Genomic DNA, 17,011 nt, shown 5'->3' on the forward strand with positions numbered 1-17,011 from the left:
TATATCCTTTTAATATTGAAAATCAGATCCTTAGGATTGAAAATAATTGGAAGGTGTGTGTATTAAATCTTTGAGAAATTATTTTGACTGGCTATTGGTGTCATGAAAAAATGCTAATTTGTTGATTGCTTTTAGTATGTTATTGTAGCATATGTTGATAGAGTTTCAATGAACTATTTGATTGAAGCTGTAGATTTTTAAATAATGCTTTCATAATTCTTTTCTTATTGCCATGCAAGTCTCATTTTGTGTCGGCACTTACAGTTGTCTTTGTCAACTCAAAATCATTATCATCGATCAAAATTGAAGACACACCAGTGGATGATCCTTCATTAAAGATTCTCGTGGCCAATAATAGTGATACTCTAAGACTCCTAAAAATGAGTAGCTGTCCTCATGTTTCCTCTGATGGTAGGTTATATCTTTTTAATCTTGCATGATGTTTTTTATTATACTAGTACTATAATAGTACATATTATATATATTATATATATTACATATAATTTATATTATACTAATTGTAACAATGCAATTTCATATTGAACAATTTATGCTTATGAAACATAATTTTTAAAAGTAATCTTTTTTGAAAGAAGTCTTAATCCATAAGGTAGACATAGTTTAAGTTACTTCTAAAAGTATTTTAGTCATATGTATATTTTATTATACATATTTATTATTATTATATATAACTATATATATTTTGACATCGATCTCCTCAGAAATCATTTGATGTCTATTTTATTATATTTAATTTTTAAGCTATCTTCTTTTTTTCTTTTTAAAGATTTTATTTATTTATTCATGAGAGACACAGAGAGAGAGAAAGAGAGGCAGAGACACAGGCAGAGGGAGAAGCAGGCCCCATGCAGGGAGCCCGACATGGGACTCAATCCCAGGTCCCCAGGATCACACCCCGGGCCAAAGGCCGCACTAAACCACTGGGTCACCGGGGCTGCCCAGCTATCTTCTTTTTAAAGATGTATTCTTTATTTCAGAGAGAGAGAGAGAGAGAGAGAAAGAGAAAGAGAACGTGCCAAAGAGAGCTAGTGAGTGGGGGGGAGGGGCAGAGGGAGACAGAATCCTGAAGCAGACTCCCTGCTGTGCACAGAGCCCAACCTTGGTTCCATCCCAGGACCATGAGATCAATGCCTCAGTTGAAATCAAGAGTCAGCTGCTTAACTGACCAAGTTTGATGTCTATTTCAGCAAATAATGAATAACTAGTGTCAGATCTAAATTTACAAAATGTTATATTAGTATCAGGGTGATTCTTTGTTCTTAAGGATTTTTCCCCATTTCCCACAGGAATCCTTTGTGTAGCTGATCGTTGTCAAGGCCTTAGAGAACTGGCATTGAATTATTACATTCTCAGTGATGAACTTCTCCTAGCACTTTCGAGTGAAACTCATGTTAACCTAGAGCATCTTCGAATTGATGTTGTGAGTGAAAATCCTGGACAAATTGAATTTCATTCTATTAAAAAACAAAGTTGGGATGCGCTTATTAAACACTCCCCTGGTGTTAATGTTGTTATGTATTTCTTTTTATACGAAGAAGAATTTGAGGCATTCTTCAAAGAAGAGACCCCTGTTACTCACCTTTATTTTGGTCGTTCAGTGAGCAAAGCGGTTCTAGGACGGATAGGTCTTAACTGTCCACGACTAGTTGAGTTAGTGGTATGTGCTAATAATGGTCTTCAGACTCTCGATACTCAACTTATTTGTATTGCTGAACACTGTAAAAATTTAACAGCCTTGGGCCTCAGTGAGTGTGAAGTCAGCTGCAGTGCATTCATTGAATTTGTAAGACTGTGTGGGAAAAGACTAACGCAGCTCTCTGTAATGGAAGAGGTTTTGATCCCTGATGATGAGTATAGCCTTGATAAAATTCACACAGAAGTGTCCAAATACCTGGGAAGAATATGGTTCCCTGATGTTCTGCCTGTCTGGTAATTGGCTACTAAAGTTTCTTAATTTTTTTTAAATTGTTAAAGATTAGCTTCTTTCTTTCTATGCAAATATACATTTTAAGATACATTGCTGAAATATTTTAGGGTAAGGTATCATTTGCAAACTATCTTCATCAATTGCAGCAGAAACATATGAGAAAATGTAAGAGATTTAAAAAGCCAGAAATTTCTATAAACAGGGTGTGGACCCTATATTGGGGAATAGGTAGTTGATAGGCTAAAAACTATACATGATTTGTAGATGAGTCCTTCAGCCTTCATTGAAGGCATATTTTAGCTTGCTAAATAAATTTATAATATTGAGCTTTGGATCCCTAAATATGACATTTATAGCTTTATACTGCTTTAACTGCTCCTCTTTCATCTTGCTATTCATATATTTTACAAGATATGTAGTATTAAAATCAGACCCAGGGGCTGACTTACTTGTACTTAATTTTTAGCACAATATAAGACCATATTATAACTCAATAAACAATTTCTAATACACTTTGAATTCTACTTTATTACATTACCTTGGGGGAAAATGAACACTAGGTTAAAATTAATACTGATCATTTTATAAAGATACTGAAATTGTTAATTGATTAATATGCTACTGAGATTTGAAAAAAGTAAATTTTGCCGAGTGTTTTGGGGAGGGAATCCGCATGTACTGACCTACTACTCTGTATCTGGAACCGTCCTACAGATCCTTTGCAGGAGTGATCTTACAATTTAATTAGTAACACAGCTAAAACTCTTTAGTACTTATGGATTACCTTTAGGGTGAAGCTATATCCTCAAAATGACCTATGGAACCCTCCGTGGTCTGACGTCTCCCTGCTTTTTTGCCATCATTACTCCCCTAGCTTCCCCTTGGCTTTCTGCTCCATTCACTTGTAGTTCCTTAAAGACTGCCATGTGCCCTCTACTCAGAGTATATGATGATATCTTATTTCTACTTTGATTGCTGTCTTTGCACCGTCAGATCTTTCCTTTAGCTATCATTTCCTCATGGAAGCCTCTGACTCTCAGCACTCTGTGACTCCCACTTACTTGTAGCACTTAACACTATCATAATTTGCCGTTTACTTATATGATTATTCTCTGCTAATTCCACTGAATGGTGAGCTTAATCAGTGCAAGATCACTGTCAGGTTTTGCTCACTGTTGTATCCCCAGCATCTAGCATATTTAGCAAATAGTAGACACTCAATAAGTTTTATTTAGGTACTCTCATTCCCAGAATTGTTCCTTTAACATTTTTCCTCAATATCTTAATTTTCTTTCTAAGAAAGCAATTATGCTAAAAAATAAAGTTTATTATTTTCAGTTTTGAACATTTTTTAATCAGGAAAAAACTTTGAATATTCTCACCTGTTAAAGAAAGAATACCTTGTGGTTTATAAGTGGTAATTTTTAAAAAGAGCATATTTTATATCCCTTTTTCAGAGAATGTACTTATGCAAGCACTGTACCACATCCATCCTCATGGTGAGCTCTGTAAGAACGCACATCCTCCCTTCTTCTCCTTTGTGTTTGAGACTCTCAGACCAGTGTGTGGCATATTAGTATACCCTCAATAAATGTGAGTGGAACTGATGTACTGGTTAAAAAATCAGTTTCTTAGAGACAGTTGTTACTATTGCATATCATGTCATTTATACCTGAAGATTTCAGGAGAATATGGAAGCAACATAATAAGGGTACTCAAGGTCTGGGCAGGATAACACGACAAACATAAAGGAAATGGGATAACCGAGATGGAGAGTCCAGCTGGTTGGAGGTCAGAGCGATGGTGGAGATACTGAAGAGGTGAACCTCCAGTCTCACTGGGTATTACTGTAACATGATGTATAGTGGAGGAGTAGGGTGGAAGTATATATATCTGAATGTTTAGGCACTGGGATACCAGTAATGGTCTCACTAAAGAGCAAAACAGAGAAGAACTGAAGAAGATATCAGGTGGAGTTTCTCCCTGTTACCTGCTAGCACAGAGCGATAATAAGTACCAGTGGCCTCCTGAACATCGAAGGACAATTTGCTGCTCTAAATGTTGGCCTTTAGTTGTGGGACCTAGTGAATGAAGCACTACAATAACTCAAAGGAAAATGCAGTAAAATTGATCAGCTCAGTTACATGACCCCAGTTGGCCTAACTTCCTGGGTTTATAAATTGAATAGCAAACATTTTGAGGATAGCCAAAATCAAGACATGAAAATACATAGTATTTTTGATGCTTTATCAAATGAAAATGTCTCCATTTACTTTGGAAGTCTCTGAAAAGTACTTTTTACTTAAGATGAAAGGATGCTAGATTAAAATGGCCACTTGTTCTTACATTAAATTGCTTTTCTGTGGAAAACTCAAAACATTTTATAAATAAAACTTAATTTTGTTTGCATGATTTACAGTCATCAAACCTAATACCTGATACAGTCTTTATATTTTGCAGTCACTTTCTAATGAAAAATAGGTTAGTACTGTCACCTCTCTGTCATTCGAACCTTAACAGCACTTTAAGCTGAACATTTTGACCCTCAAATCTAAAAAGAAAAGGAGGGCAGCCCCGGCGGCGCAGTGGTTTAGCGCCGCCTGCAGGCCGGGGTGTGATCCTGGAGACCCGGGACTGAGTCCCACATTGGGCTCCCTGCATGGAGCCGGCTTCTCCCTCTGCCTGTGTCTCTGCCAATCTCTCTCTCTCTCTCTCTCTCTCTCTCTCTCTCTTTTTCTCTCTCTCTGTGTGTCTCAATGAATGAATGAATGAATAAAAAATAAATAATAATAATTAAAATCTTTTAAAAAAATAAATAAAAAGAAAAAGAAAAGGAAATTAAAATTTTTAAAAAGCCCTCTGGAGAAATGCACCAGAGGGCGCTGCATTTTGGCTCTTTCTAAAAGCAGTCCCATTAGTCTGAAGTTTGTATTTCCATTCAACAGATATGAAAGTGCTTATGGGGTCCTAAAGCAGAAGGCAACGTTCTTGCTCTACCTTGGGGAAATTCTCTGTTCCAGGTAACAAGTCTGGTTTTTAAAACAATCACTTAAGAAGGTTGATTATTGTTCAGACATTTTAGAGCTCCTTTCAAAATTGTCTTCACAGAACATGAAAGACTCCTAACTCTGGGAAACGAACTAGGGGTGGTGGAAGGGGAGGTGGGCCGGGGGTGGGGGTGACGGGCACTGAGGTGGGCACTTGACGGGATGAGCACTGGGTGTTATTCTATATGTTGACGAATTGAACACCAATAAAAAGTAAATTTATAAAAGAAATAGAAAATATCAAGTGTTGACAAAGATGTAAAAAAAATTGTCTTCAAAGTCTCTGTACTGTTTCCTATTTTGTGTTCTCAATGGGAGCACAGCCTTTGTCCTTTGAAAGCAAATTGAATTTCTGGAAACAACAGAAAGCTATTCGGCAATAAGGTAGATGATCAAACCAGACAGTATTGGTTATAGTTTAAAAAAAAAAACACTAAAAATTAAGTTTTAATTTGCTAGCCTTACATGAGATGTTATGATACGGTAAAGAATAATATATAATTGGGGATCCCTGGGTGGCGCAGCGGTTTGGCGCCTGCCTTTGGCCCAGGGCGCGATCCTGGAGACCCGGGATCGAATCCCACATCGGGCTCCCGGTGCATGGAGCCTGCTTCTCCCTCTGCCTGTGTCTCTGCGCCTCTCTCTCTCTCTCTGTGACTATCATAAATAAATAAAAATTAAAAAAAAAAGAATAATATATAATTGGTTATGAGAATATACCAGTTGTGCTGTAAAGACCCTGAACTGAGGTTATCATTAACTCTTTCTTCTTCCTGACCACCCACCTGCAAGTCTTGTTACAACTATAACATATATCATATATATCATAAATACTCATGAAATCACCTCCCAGCTGTGAAGTGATAACATTGACTTGAAAATAAATTTTTCTGTGTGGCTTCCCTTATTTATTACTTGCTTGATTTCCTTTTCCTATACATTTATCACATATCTGTGTGTTCATAAAAATTACATTTTGGTTTTAATTGTTTTGACTTTATAAAAAGAATCATACTATATATAATCTTTAGGCCTTTTTTGTTTTACTCAAAATTATATTGCTATGACTTATCCATTTTATTATGTTTAGCTGAGGCTCATTTATTATAACCACTGTATACTATTCCATTCTGTGACTAAATCACATTTCATTTGTTCATATCAACTCTCGAGCATTTGAGTTGTTCTAGGGTTTGCCATGACAAAGAGCGATATCATGAACATTCTTATACATCTGTCCTAGCATACAAATGCAGCTACTTCTCTAATAATAAAGCTCAGTTAATTATATTTTCCTCTAGCATATCTGTACTAAGAATAGAATCTTTCTCTAGAGTTTTTTACATTCCAAAAGGACTTAAGCAGAAACTCATGGTAAGTTTCCAGAATGATACATTCAACTTACTCATTTCTCACTAACTAAAATCTAGGGAGCCAGTTATTTCTGGTCCTTTGAACATTTGTATGGTCTTACTTCCCCGTACTACCTGTTGTCAATGTAACTAGGAAAGAATAATCTAGATTTAAAATGATGTGTAGACATAAGTGGCTGTGGTGTGCATTTGGCTAGATGAGGCTGAGTTTCCATGAGATACTTGGTTTCATGAGATACTTCAGTTTAAGACAGATCCTCTTTCTGATCCTAGTACTTCCTGTAATGCAGTCTTACTGAAATGGAGACTACTGATGTATCTTCTTGAACTGTCATCATTTATAATTTAGAAAATGTTCTGCTCATATAGTGTGGGGAAGTATGGATGTGAAGACCAGCAAATTCTCTTATCCATGCAAACAACTCACCGTTTGACCAGTTTGACAAACCTGAGGTGTTGCTGAAACTCTTCCTTACCTGTACTCAACGTTTAACTCGTTTTTTCACTTCATATTTATAAAGTATGTATATGTGTCTAGCATGGAACAACACTATATTCTTGTACCAGGAAAACAGCTTCAAGCTTTTTCTTATTTTCAGGCAGAAAGGTAGCTAGTTTTAGAAGTGTCAAAAATGCAGTCCAGAGAGGCTGGAATTCCTATTTTTTTATCCTATGTATTGAGGACTGAGAAACTTTAAAAAGCAAAGAAGTAAAACCTGTCAGATCCCATAAATGACAGAAAAATCAGAGAACCCTCAGAAATTAGTTGACAATCAAACATCCAAGTGACAATGAGTTGAAATAAAAATTCTATTTTCTTTCTTGCATTCATCATGTTTTTATTTGGACGTAAATTTATTGAAGAGTAGGATATGCATCCAGATTTTTAAGAAGATGATTTTTAACTTGAAACATCTGGTCGTTTGTCTTCTACTTAGAGGTACATAGTAGGATCGCTCAAGTCACAGTTCTCAATGTGTATGTGGGACTGTATGCCAGGATAGACTTTCTGCAAGGGCAATAGAGTTCCCAGTTTTTCTCCCTTCTTGATAGAACCTTTATATTTAACAGGCTTAATGTAGAACATTTTAATACAGAAACCTAAAAGAAAGGAAATTAAATTAGTTATTTTCTGGGTTTCAGTAGCCTTGAATCAGAAATTCAAAAAAATAACAGAAATGGAAGAGAAGACAAAAAGAACTGAGACCTGATTGAACTCAGTAAGGGAATAGAGGAAGATGAAAAATCATATCAGAAATGAAGACTAAAACTGCAAGGTGCCCAAGGGAGAATAGATTCAAATGAACATTTAATGAAGGCATTGAGAAACAGCAGAAAAACACCAGGTTGCTGAGAAAATTGACACTATTAACATATTTTGTTCTCAGAATAATTTCAATGCCAAGACCTATTCTAATAAAATAATTAGACTTTAAAGACAAAGAGAAATGGTCATAATTGGCACACGAATGCAAATCTTACTAACACTAAAAGGGAAAAAAGTAAAAACAAAAACCCACCAAATAGAGAAGTAGAGTTAATTTAGTACTATAATTATGACAATGTTGGGACCACATACATGAGGCATATCTATAAATCTTAAATCATCTGTTTATTTTTAAAAAAAAATTTTTAAATACTTTATTTATTTATTCATAGAGACACAGCTAGAGAGAAAGAGGCAGAGACACAGGCAGAAGGAGAAGCAGGTACCATGCAGGGAGCCTGATGTGGGGCTCGATCCTGGGTCCCCAGGATCACGCCCCGGGCTGCAGGCAGCGCTAAACCGCTGCACCACCGGGGCTGCCCTTAAATCATCTGTTTAAAAAAAAACTCCTACTGGCTTGAAAAGCAAAAAGCAATTCTATGCCATATTCAGTAAAACAATGCAAGGGACACCCAGGTGGCCCAGTCAGTTAAGCATCTGATTTATTTAGCTCAGGTCATGATCTCAGGGTCCTGGGACCAAGCCCTGCGTTGGGCTCCCTGCTCAGCAAAGAATCTGCTTCTCCCTCTCCCTCTGCTCCTCCCCTGTTTGTGTGCTCCGTCACTCTCTCAAATAAATAGAATCTTTTTTTTTAAAAAAGGGTGAAAAATTAAGGGCTGGACCAAGATTTGTCAAGCAAATGGAAATAAGGGAAGCAAGGGTTATGAAGCTGTTATCAGAGAGTAGAACTGAGGCCAAAAATCACTGAAACAAGACAAAGGAGGGCAATGTATCCTGCTAAATACAAGGAAGATACAGCAGTTGTAACCATCCATGCACCAAATAACACAGAAACCATGTATATAAAGACTACCTGAGATACAGGGAGAAATAGAAACTCACTAGTAATAGAAGATTTTAACAGACATCAGTGAAAACAGGTCAAGTGGACAGAAAATATATGAAACGCCTTAGAATTGCACTGTCCACCATGGTAGCCACCAGTCACATGTCAGCACTTGAAATGTAGGTAATCTTTTTTCTTTTAAATGATTTTATTTATTTATTCATGAGAGAGAGGCAGAGGGAGAAGCAGGCTCCCTGCAGGGAGGCCTATGTGGGACTCGATCCCGGGAATCCAGGATAATGCCTTGAGCCAAAGGCAACTGGTGAGCCACCCAGGCATCCCCCAAATGTAGCTAATCTGAATTAGACTTACTTTAAGTATATGATGCATGCTGGATTTTGAAGATAGTACCAAAAAAGTAAAATATTAGTAATTTTATGTTGCATTTTGAAATAATAATAGATAAAATACATTTTTAAAGATTTTATTTATTTATTCATAGAGACACAGAGACACACACAGAGAGAGAGAGAGAGAGGCAGAGATACAGGCAGAGGGAGAAACTGGCTCCACGCAGAGAGCCTGACGTGGGATTCGATCATGGGTCTCCAGGATCACGCCCTGGGCTGCAGGCTGCGCCAAACCGCTGAGCTACCCGGGCTGCCCGATAAAATACATTATTAAAATTAATTTTCCCTGTTTTTAAAAATGTTCTTAGTATAACTACTAGAAAATTCTAAATTACATATGTGGCTTTTATTCCTATTGGGCAGTCCTATACTAAAAATCTAAACCAAAAAAAATTTTTTTTTCTAAACAAAATCAATACAGTATTTCTGGGATCCCTGGGTGGCTCAGCGGTTTCGCGCCTGCCTTGGCCTAGGGCGCGATCCTGGAGTCCGAAATCGAGTCCCGCGTCGGGTTCCCGGCATGGAGCCTGCTTCTCCCTCTGCCTGTGTCTCTGCCTCTCTCTCTCTCTCTCTCTCTCTCTATCATAAATAAATAAAAATAAATTAAAAAATAAAGCTACTAACTTAAAAAAATACAGTATGTCTAATGTATATGTTAAACAGAACATGTGCATAGCCTCAACACTGAAACCAGTATAACACCTACTAATATAACAGTGCAGGAAGACCAAAATAAATGCAGGATATAACATGTTTATTCATTGGAAGACTCATTACTTTTAATATATCAGTCCCTTTTTTTTAAAGATTTTATTTATTTATTCATGAGAGACAGAGAGAGGCAGAGACATAGGCGGAGGGAGAAGCAGGCTCCATGCAGGAAGCCCGATGTGGGACTCGATCCCAGGACCCCAGGATCACGCCCTGGGCTGAAGGCAGACGCTCAATCGCTGAGCCAGCCAAGTGTCCCTGATACCAGTTCTTCTTGATTTGATCTATATAACCAGTACAAAACCAACCAAAGTCCCAACAGAATTTTTGGTGGAAATCGATAAACTGATTCTATTATGTATCTGGAAATGCATATGAACAAGAATTCTCAAGGCAGTCTGAAAGAAGGACAAAAGTTCAAAGATTTATACTAGCAGATATCAAGATGTATTTTAAAGCTACAGCATATTTTTGCAAGACTGACACACTGACCAATGAAACAGAAAGACCAGAAACAGATGTATGTATATTCTGACCATGATTTATGGCAAAAGATACTATGCTGCAATACAGTAGGGGAGGTAATGGTACTGAATCAGTTAGTTACCAATATGAGAAAAAAGATCTTGATCCCTATCTCATTCCTTACCAATCCCAAAGGGATCATAAACCTAAATATGAAAGATGAAACAAGAAATTTTACAGATGAGAACAGTATTTTTATGACATTAGGGTGAACAATGGATCTTAAGGAAAAAATGTGTTAACAGTAAAGGAAAATATTAAATTGGACTGCACTAAAAAGAATTTTTTTTTTTATTAAAAGAAAGCATACAGAAAGTAAAAGGTAGCCCATGAAGTGGGAGAAGATATTTACAACACACAGATCTAACAGAGGACTCATATGTACAATATATAAAATATATATAATAAGAAAAAGGCAGAAAATACAGGGCAAAATACTTGAATGGCACCTCACAACAGATAATATCCATGTTATCAATAAATATGAAAAGGTACTCAGTTGTATTAGCCATCAGGGAAATGCAAATGTAAGACAATGAGATACGACTATGTACTTATCAAAATGGTTGACATGATAAAGGTAGATAGATAGCACCAAGTACTGTGACTGGAGCAACTGGAACTTTCATCTACTCCTGGTAGGCATGTAATTGGAAGTACTACTCTGGGAAACTGGCGGTGGCTGCTAAAGTTGAAGGGGAACATACACCAAGTGACCCAGCGCTCCCACTCCTACAGCATTCCCGAACTGGGAAAATTGCTGCAGAGTGGATTTGTGGATCACTGTCAGATGGACCCTGATGAAAAGCTACATTGATCACTGGACCCTAGAAGCCTGTAGTCCAACTGGTTGACCACAGCGGACTTTTGGGTGTCTAGAATTAGTGTCATTTTTGACTGGGTGTCCAGTAACCTCTGAGAAGCCCAATTATTTTGTCTTCCCCAATGTACAGCCATCTAGCTAAATGGCTGCAGGTCCCTTTGAGGATAGCTGGAAGTAAAGTTTATGGTAGAAATTTTTGGCCATGTGACAGAGCCCTTCCTCAAAGGGACTCAGTCCCGTTTTCTTTCAAGGAGCTCTGGGATTGTGAACTGGCTCAAGTCTGGGAGGCCGGGGGAGGTTTTGTGACCCACTCTTGTGATGATTGAAGTCACAATTTTGTTCATCAGTGTTCCTGTTTATACAAATAAGGCTTTAGTGGTCTGCCCATTTGTTCAGCTCTCAGGTCACTGTGATTAACTAGACAATGCCCCAGATCTCTGTGCTTCAGATGGTTCTGATTACCACTTCAGCTCTGCTGCCTGTTGGGTAACCATGCCAACCTTGGCCTTGCCTACTAAGTGGACGCTGTCCGGTGGCAGCAGTTTCCCTTGTCATTTTGGGCCTCCAGAGAACAGCCACCAACCATAGAGCTCTTTGAGGATGCGAGGTCCTTCACAAAGTGTTTCTCACAGCTGGGGTGAGGGGAGTGTCCTCCGGGACCACTCCCACAGGAATGCACATTTATGTTCATTACAAACATGTGCAGGGAAAGTTCATAGTATTTTCATCATTGCCTAGGCCCGGATGCGACTGAGATGTCCATCTAGGGAAAGATGATTACAGAAATGAAGATGTATGTGTACAAAGGAACAGCCTACATCATTGAGACCAAAACCGCATGCAAAGCAAATCTTGTAAACATTATGCAGAGAGAAGCCCCACAAAAAGACTGCATACTGTTTAATTCTGTTTATGTCATTTCCCAAGTCAAGTGAAACTAGTGTATGGTGGGATGGTGATTATTGTCGCTGGGAAGAATGAGTATAGGTAGTACAGGAGGGTCTCTGGGATGCTGTTGAATGTTTTTTTTCTTGATTCGGGGGCTCGTTACACAAGTGTATTCACTTTGTGAAAGTTTAAGAGCTGTATTCTTATGCTTTGTACACTTGCCTGTGTGAATATTTTACCTCAATGGATTAAGAAAAAATAAAAATAAAAAACAATAAACAACAAGCCCAACACCTGGAGTACTAGATGACCCAGCTTTACCTAGAACATACAGGCCTTTGAAAATATTTTTCCAGTTACCTTTTGCAGAAATGCTAACATCCTGAACTGTGGGATTTTGGTAAATGAAAGTATCTATTTATTATAGTAAATACTGTTGACAGTGATTTTGTTTTTAGACTGTTAGGCAAAACCGCATGGGCCACAAGAATAAAGTCCTTCAGTCAGTTGTGGGGTTAGGTAGAGAGTGTGCATCAAGCAGATGATTTCAGAGGAAGAGGTGGAACATCTTTGAAAACCCATTAGCTGTTTTAGTTTGGTATCCTATGTCCTTTCTAGCCTAGATGCTATCATTGTAGAGGAAGTATGAAACTTTGGTGTACGGCAAATGCATTAAATAAATAAGCATCAAACATTTTCCAGTATGTGTCCCAGGTGTGTACAACACCTCTTACCTCTTCCAGATATCCGAACACCATTATTAATGGCATTTTTGTTTTTATAAGGCTTCTCCTGGCCCACAATCATTCCGGTGAAAGGTGCATACACAGTAGATCCATCAGAACACAAGACATCCACACCCTGGTGAAGCCTGTGATTTCTAGAATGTAAATAGGAATGAACAGACTGAGGAACTGTCCTGGGAACTTTATTTCTCAGAAATGTGGTGTTGGACCATTGTTCCCAGACTAGGATGTCAAACCACGAAACTACTAGAACTTGTTGGGATGTCCTGAGTTTCCTTACTCTTCTTTATCTCAATTTTAACTTCCCTCCATGCAGGTAGTAATAACCATATTGTAAAGATTAAAACATTTAAGATAGTATTTGGTATATAGAGAGGCTTTAAGAACTTAGTAACTATCATATGGCATTTTGGGGAAATGAGACAATCTATGTAAGCATATTTTATAGATATATGAATCTTGATCCCTTCAAGACAGCTTATCTTGGGATAAGCAGGGAATCTTCTCATAAAAGGATCACATTACTTTCATTTTTGTCTCAGTAATTCAGAAGTCATTATAAACGATTAAGAACCTGTCAAGAGTAAACGATTGGGGAACCTGGGTGGCTCAGTCAATTAAGTATCCAACTCTTGGTTTTGGTTCAGGTCATGATCTCAGTGTTGTGGGATTGAGCCCTGTGTCGGGCTCTGCTCTCAGCATGGAGTTTGCTTGGGATTCTCTCTCCCTCTGTCCTTCCCCTTTCTCTCTCTCCCTGTCTTTCTCTCTCTCTCAAATAAATAAATCTCTTAAAAAATAATTTACTATATCATATTTTAATACAATGAGTAATAAGTCCTGAGTTATTAAAGTGAATGGAACACAAACATTAAATGATCCCAGCTTATGAGATTTGTCTCTGACAACCCTCCCTGTTGTCTTTATGCTTGCTCTTACCAGCCTCTTCTCCTTTCTAATAGGCTAGTGCCTGAAAAATCAGATTGATGATAATTGTTAGAATTATGTGTAAAGCAACACTGAGCAGGTTCCAAGTGAAGAGCCAATAACTTATTGTATAAGTCAAGGGCATAAACTTTAAGGTATGAACTAATTGAGCCTGAATTCTGGGAATTCAGAGGCCACTTTTCCATATTTCCTATCACAACCTTGTTCCAGGTATTTGAGATTGCTTTGTAAGTAGTATCGGTTTAAGTGAGAATTCTAGTATAATTAGGATGCAGGCCAATTATGCAATTGGACACATGGCTATTTCATCAGAGAGTGGCACCCCCAAGGTGGTGCTGTACATTACTGAAAATTCACGAATGTATCCCTTATTGTCTGAAAGAAATTGCCTGTTGAGGCCGCCTCTGATGTTGAACTCCTACATCCTGGGTCGGTAACACTACAATATGATGGGAGGAGGAGCCAAAAACCTAAATCTTAGTGCAGCCATCACCACCTCCAGCTGTGTTTGGCAAGTCCCTTAACCTTTTGATACCTCAGTTCAAGTTCGTCTATAAAATGGTATAGTAATGTTGATTTTTACCTTGGAAAAACCAACAGGATACCATTGAGACGGAAAACACGTCCCCCCCCCCTTTATTACATGCTATTTTCCCAATTCAGAGCCCGTACTTGAAGCAGAGGCCTTGGAAGCTGCTCTAGAAAGACACTAGTACAGCTGCATTAATCTCTGAATCCTGCTGTCAGAGGGAGATGATTATGAGTGCTTGAGACAAGGACAGAAAGCAAAGAGGTTAAGAACCATAATAATTTATGGGTGTTTTTGTGAAACTCCGTACCTTTGGGCAGTGTACTGGCCACAACCGTGGCTGTCACATGTCCTGATCTCATTGGAAGACCTGCCAGCACAGATATTAGCCCATGGTCCAGCCAGTGCTAAAAAAGAGAAACATGAGAAGCAAATTTTCTCACTTCATTTATTTCCAGTCTCTGTTTACCTTTTATGTCTCTCAGTAGATTCAAAAGTTCTGTTTTCACTATTGTTTTTCTCTAACTTTCTGTGGGTTATGGGCAGGTTTTCCTTTAACTCATGATTCAGATGTAAAATTAGCTTTTCCCCTGGCCATAAAAATGTGTTTTATTACACACAGAGTATTTGCAAAAGTGTTTATTTATAAGCATTAATCTCCATCACTACAGTTTGTTTCAGATTATTGACTAATAAATGGCATACATTGTGCTTTTCAGATTTTCTTTGCTTATTACTTGGGACCATTATGTTTAAGTTAAGCCAATATGAACAGCATAGCTCAAAGAAACAATTATAGAAATTCCAAAGTAACTTTGAAATGTTCCTTTATTATTAGTCCTGCTAATCAAATCCAAGAAAATGTTTGAAGAAGAAACAGATTCTGAACTAGCAAAATGTATTTAGCACTAAAATAAATCTTTTTCATATTTGCAAAAATAGAAGCGAGAAATTCCTAGAAATAAGAACATGTCTATCCAATTTAGCCTAGAGAGAGAAGATAAAGGAAGGAAGGGAGTAGAAATAATTATATGAAAAATTATATAGCAGTAAAGTATGGAGGAGGGGCTGGCTCAGTGCATTTTGTGTATACTTCTTTTAGGTACATCTTCTCTGTAGGTAGCAGTAGATAAATACTTAATTGAATTAAATTTCCCGGATTTCCAATGTTAACATTCACAGAGAGATGCAGTTAACAAACTCATCCTTTTATTTTGAAATACACTAACAAAACAGAAGCAAAAACAAGACCAGTTAATTTGATTATTGATTTTATTTAAAGATATTTTACTATTCATTAATAAGTGCTATGAGAGGAGCTACAGAATATGGCCACTTAAGTATATTCTTTTTTTTTTTTTGTATATTTTTTATTGGAGTTCGATTTGCCAATATAGTATAATACCCAGTACTCATCCAAATATACTTTTTTAGAAGATGAGTTTCACATTATATGGTCTCGTTCATTTGGGGAATTTAAAAAATAGTGACAGGGAATAAAGGGGAAAGGAGAGAAAATGAGTGGGAAATATCAGAGAGGGAGACAGAACATGAGAGACTTGTAACTCTGGGAAACGAACAAGGGGTGGTGGAAGGGGAGGTGGGCCGGGGATTAGGGTGACTGGGTGAGGGGCACTGAGGGGGGCAGTTGATGGGATGAGCACTGGGTGTTATGCTATATGTTGGCAAATTGAACTCCAATAAAAAATATACAAAATAAAAAAAGAAAAAGAAAAGAAAGTGAAAAGACAAAAAAAGAAGATGGGTTTCAAATGTCTTATACTTTCAAGACAATATATTGATTGAAATATAATACCATCACTTTGGTACTAATATTTATCACTGGGGATTGAGGCAAATGTTAGACTATTTATTTATTTATTTATTTATTTATTTATTTATTTATTTATTTATTTATGTTAGACAATTTATTAACGTATGCATCTTCCTCTCCTGCTACGACTCTTAAGGGAGTGCTCCCCTTGTCCTAATCCATACCAGTTGCTGTTATCAGGAATTCTCGAAATCAAATTCTGACACAAACTTTATTTTCCAATTATGTTTCAGTTAAATCCTAGACCAATTAAATCCTAGACCAATCCTGTCCAATTAAATTGACAGACTTCCCTTAAAGTCCTCCATTCTACTTTTATGTTTCCCTCACTAAAGAATCATAACATTCAGGTGGAAATCATGGAGAACCCCGACCATGTAGTCTTCCTAGCCCACTTTCAATAATCAACTACATAAGTATCTGTTGTGATTGTGATATTAATAACTTTTAAATCTTTTATTAAAATTTGCTTTTTAAAATTAGCCAAGATTTTAAAATTGTTTTTGACTTACCAGTCGAAATCAAGACAGCACAAAGAAAGACTCCTGTGGAAAACATTTGGCTTTTGCTTTCCTTAGGATGTTTCTTCCTCTGGTAATTTGAATTGCCCCCTCACTCTTTGAAAAAGAGCCAGGTTTGAATTATTTAGCCTTAGGATCTTGCATCTCTCATTTCTTTAATTTAGTGATACACAAAAAATACGAGAATGAAGCAAGTCAAAGTTGAATATTGGGTTCACGTGTAGGACTTTTGTAAAAGTGATCTGAAGGAGAAAGTAATTTTATTGGAAATGCTGACTAAATATTAACAGAAAATGATAAGACTGGGTGACTGTCTTCTGGGCTGTGGCTTCATGAATGGCTGTGTACATAGGAAAAGTATAAAAATATGCACAAATTAACTTTAGGATAGTAGGTACCTTTGAAGAGAGAGGGAAATAGAATTATAGAGAGGCGTAC

General features: G+C 37.3%; 2 protein-coding genes across 6 annotated transcripts in view; one reads left to right on the forward strand and one right to left on the reverse strand.

Moving 5' to 3' along the window:
* The window catches only part of LOC140641371 (F-box/LRR-repeat protein 21), a 31,297-nt gene extending 26,222 nt beyond the window's left edge, over nucleotides 1-5,075 (forward strand). For 4 of the 5 annotated variants that reach the window (XM_072841096.1, XM_072841097.1, XM_072841093.1 and 1 more), the window contains 2 exons: nucleotides 240-411; nucleotides 1,308-3,555. In XM_072841096.1, coding sequence (XP_072697197.1) covers nucleotides 240-411; nucleotides 1,308-1,954 — 819 coding nt within the window. In that variant the 3' untranslated portion in view covers nucleotides 1,955-3,555. Of the gene's footprint in view, nucleotides 1-239; nucleotides 412-1,307; nucleotides 3,556-4,893 lie in introns of those variants that run through there. The other variant, XM_072841098.1, reaches the window with a different exon arrangement.
* Nucleotides 5,076-7,154: 2,079 nt separating this feature from the next.
* Nucleotides 7,155-16,817, reverse strand: LECT2 (leukocyte cell derived chemotaxin 2). The gene is made up of 4 exons (XM_072840285.1): nucleotides 16,565-16,817; nucleotides 14,529-14,625; nucleotides 12,733-12,878; nucleotides 7,155-7,469 (listed from the first exon to the last, which is right to left on the reverse strand). Exons 1-4 carry the CDS (start codon nucleotides 16,608-16,610, stop codon nucleotides 7,303-7,305), a joined length of 456 nt encoding a protein of 151 aa, XP_072696386.1. The 5' UTR covers nucleotides 16,611-16,817; the 3' UTR covers nucleotides 7,155-7,302.
* Between the last annotated feature and the right edge of the window lie 194 nt (nucleotides 16,818-17,011).

Source organism: Canis lupus, chromosome 10 (assembly GCF_048164855.1).
Source record: "Canis lupus baileyi chromosome 10, mCanLup2.hap1, whole genome shotgun sequence".
Lineage (NCBI taxonomy): Eukaryota > Metazoa > Chordata > Mammalia > Carnivora > Canidae > Canis > Canis lupus.